A 15,211-nucleotide genomic window follows, 5' to 3' on the forward strand; every position below is an offset into this window, starting at 1 on the left:
ATAAAAGAACCTAAAACTATTGTAAATAGACCTACAAGACATCTCTGGCTACCAGCTAATAGCAAAGTACAATCAAATTTGAGGATTGTGAGCCCAATTTGTAAACAGGCACAACTCATTAAAGAGAATCAAGTGGTGCTAGTTTACACTATTAGTAAATTTGCCCAGTATGCCTAAAAACATCTGTTCCATAGTCAGACAGTATCTTAATGAATTGCTCCTATCATAGTTAACAGTATTATCTTCATCCACAATTTATTACACAAATTAGATAAATATATAATAAAGGTCTGATCATGCTCTCAATTTGTCCAACCTTGCAGTGAAGTTAATGGCCATTTTGCCCAAGGGAAGGTGCAATATCAAAAGCTGTGAAGGTGCAAAATGTCTGGAAGATGTGCAAGTACTGTTCTTCTTCCATTTTGGAAGTATCCATGTGAGCCAGCAGTGCACCCTTATTCTCATCAGATGTCCTATAGTTACCCCTTGCTGCTAAATATTTAGCCATTTACTGTTCATTCATTAATTCTTTTAAGTTTTAAAAGAATTGGAAGTCAAAGTGAGAATATATTCTTGGTAAATGTTTTTACATCAATATGTAATGGCTTGTCTAGGCAGTTAATTGAATAACCAGCACCTGGGCCCTATAAAGGTCATCAGGGCTCAATTGCACAATGGTGGGCACAAAGAGAAGGTGTCGGGGGGGGGAAGCTCCCAGAAAAACATAGGCCCCAAGGAGGAGGGCTGTGCAACCCTGAACCCAGTGGGAGAGACTACAGACCAGAGAGGCCAGGACTGAGAGGGAACAAGCCCCAAGGAGGAGGGCTGTGTGATTTCTGAAGCCCAGGGGAGATTTTCTATTTCAAGTTTATTTGTATTTAATAAAGTAGAATCCCAGTAAGGGAATTTTGTCTTATGCCCTTTTGAGCTGTGTGACGTTCCTAAGAATCCTGACAGAAGGGCAACTGAAGCAAGGGGTGCCTGCAGTGCCATACTAGGTCAGGAGGGGAACAGCCTGCCACAAGCATATAATTACCAATGGGCAGAATCTGACCCTTATTACTGCATCATTGAATATCTTTTGAGCAATATGCTTATTCTACCAAATAAAGAATATTAACAGTAGCTTTTAAACTCAAAGTAAGAAATCATATTACTACACAACTGTACATTATTGCATTAAAGAGTTCAAATCATGTCATTCTTTGGACACAAACAACATTTGTCTTTTAAAAAAAATTGTTTAAAACACATTTTTACATTAATTTAGAGCCAAGATAACAGAATAATATTTATAGCCTTCCTGATTGAAAAGGAAGTGCACTATATTCTTGAAAATGAATCCCCTTGGATGCTGTAATCTTCATAACCTCTCCATTTAAAGCATCATCTTCAATGATCATTAACAGTCCTTTGGCAATTAGCGATGGGCTACAGAAAAATAAATGTTTTTCCATTTTGAAAATCAGACATGGCACAGAATACCTTCTTGGTTATCTTAGTTTGATAGCATAATGCACTGGAGATTGTGGAAAAAGTATGTACTAAACCAAATATAAATAAAGGTTTGCATAAACGCTTGCAAAATGAACTATCTACAATTTGCATAGATCTACTTCCAAGTCTTTTGGAAATATAACGAAGTAGCAAGAGCATTTCTGGAAGGATATGGGGTCATCATAATTTGGATATGCAAAAAATATACAACTGCAACTTTGCAAATGAGCCCTTATAGGTCTAGTCATTGGTAAATACTTCAGATGTTTGGTTGCCACTTAGTTTCCTATCAAAGTTCACTCCACTACACTGCAGATCTCCTCTGTTGTGTATTCTGTATTTGTTTCCCCAAACATGCTTCCATTGACATTAACTGGAGAGCAGTGCAAATTAGAGAGGAGAATTTTGCCCTCTGTAATTTGCAATACTGAATGTAAAACTTCAATGCTACTCAGTGAAAGCAAGTAACCTCTGAAAAAGCATGGGCAAACCAATATGGTGTTATGCTTTGAGGTACTGGTGACTGCATGAATCACAATCATCTTTGAGACTGGGTGTGAACTTACCATTCTGTTAACAAACTGTCAGGATGAATTAACCATAACCTTTGCTCCACCTAAGGCAAAAGAGGATAGTGAATCCTCCCAGGAGTTTAGACTGAGTGGGCTGGAGGGGTTTGGCTTTGATTAGGTGGGAAGGAAGAAGCATAGCAATTGAGAAGGCAGAAAACTGGCAGACTCAGAGTGACAGCCTGAAGGAGCAGCTGAAAGCATGGTGTTTGACACTGGAAGAAACCTGGGGAAAGATTTTTGAGTTAGGGGTGCAGGCTGAGAAGAGTGCTCTTGCTGCTGTGAGGAAAAGAAGCTGTTTCCTGCTATTTGATTCCTTTTGTGTTCAGAGACACAGAACTTTGTACATTCTTTGTAAATAAATAAGATTTCATCAAAGAAAATATCAGACTCAATCAATTTCTACTTCCACCTGGAACAACACCAAGGCCCTGAAATTTGATTAGCTGCTTGGGTTGAAAAGGGACAACAACAATAACATGGTTGAGTCCCTTTCTTTCAGTTGCCTTCTCTTTTGTCTCACGTGTGGTTTGTGCAGAAATACAGTACAGACATTGGTTACGCTGCCTGCTGTGGATCAGCTGCCTGTGGTACTACTACTTACTTTCCCTTCAGCTATAGAAGACAAAAGAATATTATGTGTAGCTTCACTTACTCCATAACACCATAGAACTTCATCATATCTTTGATCTCCTCCTTGTATTCATAATATTGTCCCATATTCTCTTCTTTATCAATAGACTGAAGAATTGGTGTGTTAACGAAACCTGGACAAATTGTATTTAGTCGCACGCCATAATTTCCCATTTGAGCCGCCATCTACAAAAGTGTCAGACACATTGTGTTCATTTTCAGCATTTTGTGAACCTCTACAAAGGCTAGTAAACATGTTGCTTGACACAATCAGCAAAACTAACAGTAGCATATTAGCCCTTTATTTATCAATGGTTGATGTTGGCAAAAAGCATAAGAGGGTTGTGAGGGTGGCAGACTGGGTATTGATCCTGGTCTTATTTATGGCCTTTTATGATAGGGGTGTGTGTGTGTGTCTGTCTGTCTGATTATTTTTTATATATATATATATATATATATATATATATAATTTCTGTTTTACACAAAATTGGTGCTCAAAGCAGAAATTAATTTGGTTCATGGTTGGGCGAGGTCAACATGAAGAGGATGAAGGCCATAAAAAGGAGTGTCACTCGCATCAATGCACATGAGTCTTGATTACATTCTAGATTTTATTCCTTAATCTATAAAGTCAGGTGAACAATTATACTAATAGCTCCTGGAGAAGACTACCTCAGGTTACTAGCAAAAATTCAGCATGTACCCCAAGATTTCTTGGCATCATTACCAGCTAAAGAAATGGTGGTGGTATTAATGCTTGAATGTTTCAGGAAAAGTTTGAACAATATATTCTTTAGCAAGTCAAGACCTTGCATACACCCCATATTTTGCTGAGGATTATTCTGACAGAAATCTGAACATTTTCTTTCCTTAAAACAGATTTTTTTTAAAATCTTTTCTCATCAGCAATGTCAGCTACAACTATCAGCACTATGGTTGGTATAATAATATAATGTTATACAGAAGAAGCAATTGACATCCTAAAAGTAACCCCAGCAAACCTTGTTTTTTTTTTCTAATATATAAAAAACTTTTTCATAAGAAAACAAAATAACATGATTATCTCAAACCACACCAAATTCCAGCCCTAAACTTTTGAATATTTTCCACTCACCTCCCTCACCACAGAAAATTGGGATTCCGTCCCTTGCCCTGGAATGACTTTCTTTTTGACTGCCTGTTCACCACTAAATTGTTTAATCTGAGGTTTACCATTTTTATTGGAGCCTTATCCAGAATCTTCTTTAGGAGCTGGCCTCCTAAGTCTGGCACAATCAACTAGAGTCCTAAAAGTTCTAATTTTCACCCGCCTGTGTCAGGCTGCACCTTCTTTTCCGTTATCTGGTAAGTATTTTAAGTCCTATTGTGTTTCTCCAGTGTTTTATTTTCTTGTGTTCATTAGGAGGTAGCATATGCTCTCATTTTACCACACTTTTTGTTGTTGGAATTATATTATAATTTTTTAAATCCTGCAAAAAATTAAATTATATACTGTCATGTGCAGACTGTGGCCAAGGTGTGATATATGACTCCTATTCCCAAACTGATCTGCATTAGTTAACTTTAGAAGATTCAGAGGTTTGGGAAAACATTTTAAAAGTCTGCATGCTTATCCAAATATATCTCAGCTTCTTTGGGCTGGAAATTTGACTAGAAATCTCATGTGAAGAGGCTATCCTCAAATTGTGCACATAACTGGTCTATGCAAATACATGATCTTGTTATCCTCAGACTTCCTTCAAGCCCTTTCCCTCTACTGGTATCTTGCCATAAATTAGACAAGAAGTTTCTTGTGACAGGGACTGCTCCTTCTTATATGTTTGTACAACAGCCAGCATAGGCTCTATCCTGAATTGGAGCCTTTCATTGTTACTACCACACCAATGCTAAGTAATCAGAACACCTGAGTCAGCCTTAATAATGGGGAGCACTTTTCATATTCAAATCATTTCCCCCACATACCAATTTGTATTGCAGCACCCACTTATTACATAAATATCATCCCTAATTTACAGATGGAGAAACTGAAATGATTTGTCCAAGGTTGTCTATTTGACTGATTGTCTTTATCCTCTCTCTATATCACCCTCATTGCCCTTAACCTAAGAAGAAGATTGCCCAAAGCTTGTATTGATCACAAACCCCATATACACCTCCGTTATTACCTCCTTGGTGTTATCCCTGTGAAATGAAGGAGTCTCCAGCTACCACCTTAAAAGCTTTTATTAAAACAAAACAAAAGCCCACACAGCACTTTTGTAGGCACTGGTTTCACTTGCATTGCTATAGAGCGGGAACCTGAGAAAATAAGCTTGTTCTCAAGGAATTGCTGATAGTGTTTTTGGCTACATATACTCACAGCTATAGACCGGGTGAATCCAATTATGCCATGCTTTGTAGCACAGTACACTGGTTGGTGTGCAGCAGGCATGAGTCCTTGAAAAATGAAAAGAGAGTTGAATATACACAACACCTGTTGAAATTATAACAAATGCACAATCAAATGTAGCAGTCATTATTAAACGTTCTTAATTCTAGCTGTAATTTTGACGTCAAACTGGGGAAAAGGAAAGAGAGTAAAAGATCAGCCAAAAAAAAAAAAAACTCCAGAAAAGAACAAAAAGACAAGATTACCCAACACATCTAACTTTTTTTTTTTTTTAATACTATGTAGCAGGGTGCTAGTGCAGAGGCACCTAATTAGCCCCTGCTCAGCCAGCCCCAATCAGGGGAAATAGATTGGGGCTGGGGAGAAGTCTGGTGCCTGGCCTTTAGAACTGGCTGCACCTGTGGGCCTGAGGGCTATAAAGGCTGGCTGGCAGCCAGAAGGAAGGGGGGATGGCCAGGGGAAGGTCAGTCTCTGGGCTGAGAGCAGGTTCTGGGTAGAAGTGGAGACTGTAAGGCCTGCAAATTGTATATAGTATATCACTGGTGGTGGGAGAAGTCTGTAAATAAAGCCACGGGTGCTGAAGAAGGAAAAGCCTCTCTGTGCTTTATTGGGGCAGCCAGTAGGCCCCAGGAAGAAGGCCGGGCAGAGGACTTGTTACATACCACAATGTACTGTAAATAACATAAAGATAAAGACAATCCTAATGAATTTACAGTTGAAAAGGCAGATACAAGACAGGATGCGTTATGAATCCAGAAGAAGGACTTAGAGGTTATTTAAGCCAACTACTGTTTATTTGAGAGAGAGAGAGAGAGAGAGAACAGATAAAAATCAGAAAATAAATTTAAAAAGCATACCTAGCTGAGAATGAAGTGGAAGATGGCACAATGCCTCACTTAGATGTCAAGACAGTTTCACTAACCCTACAAGTCAGAGCAATTTTTCCTTTCATTTTCTCTCTTCCTGATTTCTTGGCAAGCTGACAAAGAGGCAGCTCCTCTCCTTGGTTTATACTCTAGTCCCTTTGTTAGGGTGTCCAGATCACTCATTACCATTTTAGATGTGAAGTGAGACTTCTAACTACATCTCTACCTAGATATAACGCTGTCCTCGGGAGCCAAAAAATCTTACTGCGTTATAGATGAAACCGCGTTATATTGAACTTGCTTTGATCCACCGGAGTGCGCAGCCCCTCCCCCCCCGAGCACTGCTTTACCACGTTATATCTGAATTCGTGTTATATCGGGTCATGTTATATCGAGGTAGTGGTGTAAATCTGTTTGTTCATTTGTGATGGTCAATAGTTTTAATTAAATTTCATGATCCACAAATTGGGAAATTAGCATTGAAGATGAAGGCTGTATGTCAGAGTTGCATTTGTTGATATTACCACTTTCTTTCAGTCTATTGAACAGGTTTGTTGAATACACAATATTAACTAATTAATTAAGCATTTCCTCCTAGGTATATTTCCCCCATGGATAGGGATTTCTTTTTAAATACGATTTATTAGCATGTAGTTGGCCTTTCATCCCCCCTTTTCCCCGTGGCTGCATTGTTAGCCATCCTGAGATAAAATGTGATTCTTTTTACTCATAATCTTAAAGTTGTTATGGCTTAGAATGTTGCAAAGAGTAAGAGCCAAATTATGTAGTCTCACATGGTTACTCTTGATTTCAGTGGGAGCTGTGAGCTCATCAGAAGGTAGTGGTTGGTGCCAAGAATATACTGTTAGAGATCATTATCAGAATACCACGGTAAGTATATATATTCAATGTGTTGTATATTAAGTTTGAATGGGTCCTTGTATGTCACCCACTTACTTTTGCCTTACTAAATTTGCACTGATTATAAAATACTTTTTGTGAAAATGATCAAGGACAGGTTTTGAGAAAATGATGAAATTTATTTAGAAGCAAACTGTTAAGTATTATTGTAACATGTTGACCAATTTTTCCATTATAACAGACTTTTTGCCATGTTTGTTTGTGTGTATTTTATAAAAGATGCTTATCAAAGCCTATAGAAACATGTATAACAATCATTTTTAAAAAGTGAATGATTGTTGTAATGCCAACTTAAAAAGTAGAATTTCCAAGCCTCAAGTCAAAACTGAATGGCCCTCCTCCTCCTCCTCAGACAAAAAGCTGAAAAACAGAATGAACTTGCAGTATGATCTGAAGGTCAAAATCTCTTTTGGACCAACAGAGGTCTAACAAAGGAAACAAATTAAAGAGTTGATGAATTTGTAGCTGTGCTATGGGCTGAATGATGAGAGAGAGAGAGAGAGAGAGAGAGAGAGGGTTCACTAGAGGCTCTGGTTTGAACACAGTTCACTCTCCCTGTGTAGACTTTATTGTAGGGGTTCCTGTTTACCCCAAATAGACACCAGCTTTGCAGAAGTCCCTTGCTGCATTCCTTCCAGGACATTTTACAAGCAGCAAAATCAAAGTGTCTAACCCATTCATGTTAGCTCGTGTTTCCCAGAGCTCCTATCCTGACTTCTGGTCAGCACAACCCTTTTTTTCCTTTCTTGTCTGAGAGTATCACAGTTCTTTTTAAGGTATTGACCCTAAAATCCCACTACTGCAACCACACACATACATGTTTAACTTTACTTCCATGAGTCTTCCATTGAAATCACTTTATGATAGCAAAGTTCAGCATGTGTAAATGTTTGCAGGATCGGGGCCTACATTTGTGTGCTTTCTGAAATACCCAATGCATTGTCTTCTGGAGAAACATCCTATGGAAAAAGCACCATGTTGGCAACTTGTGGACCCTGCACCCTGGAGTGTGGCTCACTTGCAGGGATCATCTGCGTATACCTCACTTAATCATTTCCCTTCTATTGCAAGCGCCTCAGGCACGGGTGCACCTTGATCTCTCCTGTTCACTGCCTGTGGCACATAATAGTCTAGTCTCCTGTATGCTGTAATACATTGGTCTCATTTTGGTTGTTGGGTTTAGTGTGTGGGTGCTGCTGGGTGGTGTTGGTGGCTTGTGATATACAGGAAGTCAGACTGGATGATCTGGTGGTCCCTTCTAACGTTCTATTCTAGGACTCTAACAAGTCAGTATGTTCTTACACTAATTATTGTACCTACTTTTAAGTCCTCTATAAATTATTTTGCTTTTTCCTTTCAGAATCCAGATGGCTCAAAGGGCCTAGTTTATACTATAGCTTCATGAAAACATAACATCTGCCAAAATTACAAAACAACAAAAACCCAGCCAACAACAGAAACCCACCCAACCATCCTCTTCAGTTTTTGTTGTCAACCTTAGCAGTTACACTTAACATTGTTTCAATTTTCTCTATGTGGATATAAAACCAATTTATACAGAAATCACAACCCTCAAAACTATACTCTAACAGTATCCTACAAGAGGGGTTAACCTGTCTTACTCTCCTTAAATGTCAAGTGATATTTATGATAATGCATTCATTTAGAAACCTGTGGCAAGCTCTCTTCTATGAGGCCAGTTCTGCAACTACACACACAAAACTCCCATTGTCTCAGAGGCTTAGTGGTATAACTTCCTCTTTTTATATGACTGCATAACTCCTTTGAAAGTTATCAGAAGCTTTATAGCCTTGAGAGGCAGCATGCTCAGGGATAAGCAGAGGGTTAGTAGTCAGGTACTTTTCAGTTCTAATCCCTCTTGTGCCAAAAACTTGCTGTGTGGCCTTAGGCAAATCAGTCTTTTGCTGCCTCTATTTCCTAACTCATACCTACCTCACAGAGGGGTGGTATGGAACAAGGCACTCTGGCCCCAATCCAGCAAAGCACTTACTGTAAAGAATGTGAGTAGTACCATTGACTTCACCTTGCAGGACTGAGCTCTAGGATTTGAACCTTCTCTAATTAAAATCAGTGGCAAAACTCCAATAGAACTAAAGCCTAATTAGTTAGTGTGTGTACAGGACGTTGAACATAGAATGTTATATAAGCATTAAATGACTATTCTTATTGCACACAATGTGAGACAGAGGTTTGCTATGTGTGGAGCCTGTCTGATGAAAACATACTTACAGAGAATTGAAAAGAAAAACAAAAGAGATAGAGAAACAGGTTTGTTAATGGTCAACAGAAGCTAAGTTTGCTGAAAAAACTGGAAAAACAAACAAACAAACCAGAAACTCACTCTAGTGAGTGCTAAACAACTACTTAATGGGGAGTTTTATGTGTGCAGTCACTGCAGGATTAGAGTCTTAGAAAAGAAAGTATAATCACAATATACAAATAGGAATAAAAAAAGCCTGTGTCAACTCTTATAATCTGCTTTTTCTGATGCCCTTGGAAACAATTGCTAAACTCATGCTATGTAAAAGTAAAGAAAGCAAAGTACACTTTGTTTTTTAAAGAGATAGTCATAACCATTAGAGCACAATGATCACATTTAAAAAAATGTAAAAGTAAATAAATAAAACTTTAATAGATTAATTAAAAAGACATTTGTTAAAGCTTATTAAAACCTGAGAGGGCTGCGTTACTAGATGTTAAAAATCAAATCATGTTGTAATGCACTAGGAAAAGTTCAGATCCTGCAAGCCTGGAGGCAAGACTCATATCGGTACTGCTGACTCAGGCCCCACAATGCAGTACTCTACCTTTGCCCTCTTTTTTATATGTTTATATACTGTGTGAAACTGTTTAATCTTTCACTAGCGCTGATGGTTCCTTGTGTTACAAAAGCAGTTGATATTTTGGGCCTGATCCAACATTTGTTGCAATTGATGGAAAAAATCTCATTGACTTCAATAGGCATTGGATCAGGCTGTATTATCAATGCTGAGTTAGGGCTACCTGAAGACATTTAATGGAAAAACTCATGTGAGGCTGTGTGTGTGTGTGTGTGTGTGTGTGTGTGTGTGTGTAAAACTGAGTTTAAAGTCACAAAGCTCCAATGCATAATATAATTGGGGTGACTTGGTTTTCTCGGCTTGCAGATATCCTGATATGCAGGGGAACTCGGGGTATCCAATCACACTACTCCCTATACTCACTCAGTACCTCCTCCTCCTCTACTCTATACTCAGTGCCTCCTCATTTAATTATTTGTGTTGCAGTAGCTCCTAGGACCCCTAGTTACAGACCAGGATCTCATTGTACTAGATGCTGTACAATCGCAACAAAAAGACAGTCCCTGTCCAAAATAGTTTACAATCTATATATAAAAGACAAGATTGTTTTCTTACCCTCAAGTTCTCACCACATGGTTTGAAAGTATTAAGTGGGACTGGGCTGGAATCAATGCTCACAGGGTCGCTATTAATTCCTGCAAGTATTCCCCACATGTCTGCTAAAGGATGATGCGAGGAGGACCACTTCTCATCCAGCCACTCCCTTTAGTATCAACCGTGCTAGTACAACCTAATGGGGCTACCAAAGGGTTAGAGGAAGGAGAGAGACAGCTTCTTTTGCTCAGCTTCCCTCTCGCTCATGGATTTTTGGCCCATTATAGAGGATTTTCTGGTACTTCCCTGCCCTCTAAATTTAATTCCCATTGATCTATTTATGCTACAAAAATTAAACAGTTTGGAAAAAAAACTCAGAATGTAAATGTTTCCTCTTTGGGTCTATAAATATTGAAGACTATCCTTTCATACACACAGTATGCTTCAAATACCATTTTTGGCTTTGCAAGATAAAATATTAGTGAAGTATCATGAATTAAGCTTAGCTGATGTTCACTTAATCTACAATCATTTGGTAACCTTGAAGGGAAGATTAAAAAATTAGATATTTATACCATACGCATCATTGTGGGATCTGAGACTAATAGTGCAGGAAATTACTGAGTGTACAATTACATAGCCCAACTCGGCTGGGAAAAATAGTAGCCCTTCTCTATTCATTGTGGAGGTCACTGCAAGATAAGTAGATGATGTACAAGTATGAAGAAACAACAAAAAGATCATGAAAAAAGAAGAAAAGAATAAGGAATAAATATGGATTAATTTATTTTAAAAAGTACCAGCAAGGATTTAGATATAAGATTTTCTTACCTGCCAGAGATGATATATTAATAATTACCCCTCCATTTCCTTTTCTCATGTATTCCAGACCAATGTATGTTCCTCTGATCACAGAAGTCTGATATATGAAATATAAAGGGGACAAATTTAGAATTTATTTCCTTTTTTCTTCTTCTTGAGCAGTGAGGCTTTTATTTATAATTTTAAGTTATAACATAGATAACTCACAGTGGGTAGCATTAAAGAAGAACTGCTGCAGTTGACATAACAATAACAGCGCTGAAACAAACTATGCTTAATTATTGATATGCTATACAAGTGTTTCGCTTGCGAATGAAAGTGATCAATAAATTAAACTTTTCTTTGGACTTGGGATTCATTACTATTATTTTTTTATGCACAGATGGTGTGTTTTGCATTGAAGAATATACAAGTAACTGACTGAATCCTCGAGAGGTCCTGAGCCCTGGTCCAATGGGAGTTTCATATGTTTAGCACATTCCAGGATTTGGCTCAGTGACATAGTCCCTGTCCTGAAAAATTCAGAATTTAAAGTCCTCATTCTCTTCCATTAAAGTCAATGGAAGTTTTACCATTGGCTTCTATAGGAGAAGATCCGTCCCAAAAGACTATACGTTCAAGGATCAAAGAACAAGGCATACTGGGAGACCCAAAGAAGATCTATAAGGTAAAACATAAAAATATATAAACAAAAGGATGGTGATGGTATAATGTTTTATATAAGCTAGTTACAGGCTGCATGGGAGAGTGTTTGCTTTTTCCAGAGGGATTGGAGGGAAGGAAAACTGATACACTCAGGCCTTGCCTAATTCTGTCTCACTGAGATCCGTTACTGCACTCCTCTTGCAGTCAGAAGTCACTTAAACTTGTAGAAGAGTTCCAGGATAAGGTCCCAGTTGAAGAACTGCCCATGCCAGTACAGAACTTCACCATTACTGCTTTAGTGATAAGTTTTAGAACTATTTCCTTTTAATTAAATACAATAAAAATGCCGACTTTTGTCTAGATCTCCCTTTGACCTCCAGTTTTTCCTAAAATTGAATCCTAACTTAGGTGATTTTTCATTTTCCCAATTCCATTTAGTTAGTCAAACAAAAGGGATGCCTTATAGTGAGGAAGATTATTTCACTTTTTAAATGAGACGTTTTATAAATATTATTTGTGTCTAGCACTCTTTACAGGACCCCACTTAAATTAAGAAGTTCAAACGACGAAGCAGCCAGTCCTGCAATCCCTCTACATATGTAACTCCTAGTGAATTCATTGAGAGTGCTGAGCAGGTAAGGTTTTCACAACTAGCTGTAAATGGGGAGGATGGAAAGCCCCCAAAATAATAGAAATGTAAAGTCAAAACCAGTCAGCCTCTGACTAAACCTGTTGTAAGGAGTGGCCAGTTAAATTGGGGGGGGGGACCTCTTAAAATATGAGAACATTAACTACTTTGTACTAGTTCAGTAATGTTATCTAAATTACAAATACCAAACTGGAATGATTTTAAAGGTGAGGTATTTGTATATGTTTTTATTCTTCAGCTATAAACACTAAATGCAGTAGATATATTTAGCCGTGCACTATAAAATGTCATGTAGAAATCATGATCCAGATCCTGCTATACTTATACAGGAAAAACTCTGGTTCACTTTAATAGGAGTTTTGCCATGTGAGAAGACTGCAGGATCAAGTCTTGTATTCTATCATACGTACTTTTTACAGTGCCCAGGAGCATGTGAGGCACTCAAGTATAAAATAATTGATTTTTTTCCCCTACCAAATTCATGGCCGTGAAAAAAGCGAAACGGACCATGAAATCTGGTCTCCCCCATGAAATCTGGTCTTTTGTGTACTTTTACCCTATACTATACAGATTTCATGGGGGAGACCAGATTTCATGGTCCGTTACGCTTTTTTCACAGCCATGAATTTGGTAGGGCCCTACCCATAGAGAATCAGATAGAGGACCTATCCTGTCCTAGAGAAGCTGCTCCACCTACAGGGTGGAAAGGGAGAATCCCACCTGGGATAATTAAATGAAATAAACAAATAGGAAAGGGAAATAGCTTGGGACTTTTTGAGGAAGTGCTCTTCCTCCCCCCCCATCCCTTCCTTCCCTACTTCAAGGAAGTAATAGAGCCAGGTGACTTCCAGACCAAGTCCCAACCATACGGCAGGGAGACCCTAAATAGCTGACTGCTTTATTAACATCACCAGATTGCAAATCTTCCTAGATTAAATTAATACTATTAATATTTCTCTTGGCTGAAGCAAGCCAGCAAGTGTTTGGAAGTGACTCTTGCCTTTAGACCAAGCTGAGGAAAATCTCGATCCTAAATGTGAGGGCTTGTCTTCACTGCAGAGTTAACTTAGGCTCTGACTCAAGTGTTGTCACTAACCTGGCTCACATCCACAGACAACAACCCCTCCCCTATGTGTAATGGGGCTTTACACCTGAGCTAGATGCCCCATTTGGGGGAAGAAGCCCACTCAGAATGCTGCTCACACTTGGGTTGGTAGCCCACTCATTTTGAAATGTGGACAAAGGCTAAGCCACTCGAGTGCTGATGGTCTTCCAATGCCTTCCCACAATTCCCTGCATGTGACCAGAATGACAGAGAAATTGTCCCACAATTCACTGGGAAAGAATCAGGGTGTCTCAGCTGACTAACACAAATAACCATGGGATACTGCCCCCACAAGTCCTAGTGATGCACACAAGTGAGTGCAGCACCAGAGTGGATGCAGCTGAGTGAAAACACTGGGAGTATGGCTTTGCATTGTGGCTGCTCACACCTGGGATAAGCCAACCCAGGGGCTCACACCCAGGTGCTGATTACTCAAGTTAACGCTGCAATGAAGACACATCCTGTAAGTAGGCCAGAAAAAGAAACTCCTTGCAGAAAAGCATGTGCTTTAAATAGAGAGAGTATTTGTTTCGCCTTTGTGTTGTACTCTCCACTATTGCTGGTACACCTTTACCTCGATATAACGCTGTCCTCGGGAGCCAAAAAATCTTACCGCATTATAGGTGAAACCGCCTTATATCAAACTTGCTTTGATCCGCCAGAGTGCGCAGCCCCGCCCCCCGGAGCACTGCTTTACCGCGTTATATCCAAATTCGTATTATATCGGGTCGCGTTATATTGGGGTAGAGGTGTATGTCACTCTACAGCCTAATGCTCCCCTCATACTTCATCCCTTATGAAATGCAACTTTGAACTCCCACTTTTGGTATCAGCCAGAAACACTTCGGTTGCGTTTTGGAGGAAAGTCTCCCAGATATTACTTCATGATACTATAAAATATGGTTGATGGCAAGCCAAACAGCCAAAGAACAACCTTCACATTTCTGTACAACATAGCTTCCAGTTTTGGATAATAAGGCAAAAGGATATTTCTGAAATTACCTCCAAGCCAGCCAAGTATAAATATTTTTCTGTAATATGACCTTCAGTGCACTGATGTAGGACTAATGGGAGCATGTGAGGAGAGAAGTGCCTTCTGGTTTGGTAATTCTTATTACATACTTTGAGAAAGAAATGTTGACCCTTACTCTTAATTACTGATAATTCTTAAATTAATGCATTTATCTGAATTTTCACTAAAAACCTGTATTTGTTCCAATTGCTTTAATGTATATCTGCTAATCCACTACATGCAGCAGAAATCATGTCAAAAGATAAAGTATGTTGCTGTAGTGAGTCGGTGTGGCTCCCCTCCTGTCCTGAAGAGGGAGCCCCGGCACAAACACCCAAGTGGGCGGAGCCACCGCCACCTGTCCCCGCCCCCCGGAAGTCAAGGGGCGGGACAGGAAGTATAAAGGCCAGCAGCCAGAGCTCAGTCAGGCGCCGGCCACCGCAGGGAGCAGACGTGCGGTCGGGAGCTCCCCGCCAGGATACCTCGGAAGCCCGAGGTGGATGCCCTAGCTGGCCGGAGCTGCCCCGAGCCCATTACGAAGAGGAGCCGCCGGAGCCCGTCCGCTCCCGTCGCTGGGAGGCGCCCGTGGAACTCCCCCACAGCAACCCTGAAGGGGAGGCCCCGCCAGAATCCTTCCCGCCCTGTTGTTATCCGGAGGAACCGCCCGAGGATCAGTGGCCGGATTTCCCTACAGAGCTACCAGACCTG

At 39.6% G+C, this 15,211-nt stretch overlaps 1 protein-coding gene across 1 annotated transcript in view; it reads right to left on the bottom strand.

Annotated features, from left to right (window-relative positions):
- Positions 1-1,292: 1,292 nt before the first annotated feature.
- The window catches only part of HPGD (15-hydroxyprostaglandin dehydrogenase), a 32,240-nt gene continuing 18,321 nt past the window's right edge, over positions 1,293-15,211 (bottom strand). The window contains exons 4-7 of the mRNA XM_065405627.1: positions 11,102-11,189; positions 5,059-5,135; positions 2,722-2,885; positions 1,293-1,431 (exon numbers count right to left, since the gene is read on the bottom strand). Coding sequence (XP_065261699.1) covers positions 1,293-1,431; positions 2,722-2,885; positions 5,059-5,135; positions 11,102-11,189 — 468 coding nt within the window. The remainder of the gene's footprint in view (positions 1,432-2,721; positions 2,886-5,058; positions 5,136-11,101; positions 11,190-15,211) is intronic.

The sequence above is a fragment of the Emys orbicularis genome, chromosome 5 (genome assembly GCF_028017835.1).
Source record: "Emys orbicularis isolate rEmyOrb1 chromosome 5, rEmyOrb1.hap1, whole genome shotgun sequence".
NCBI lineage: Eukaryota > Metazoa > Chordata > Testudines > Emydidae > Emys > Emys orbicularis.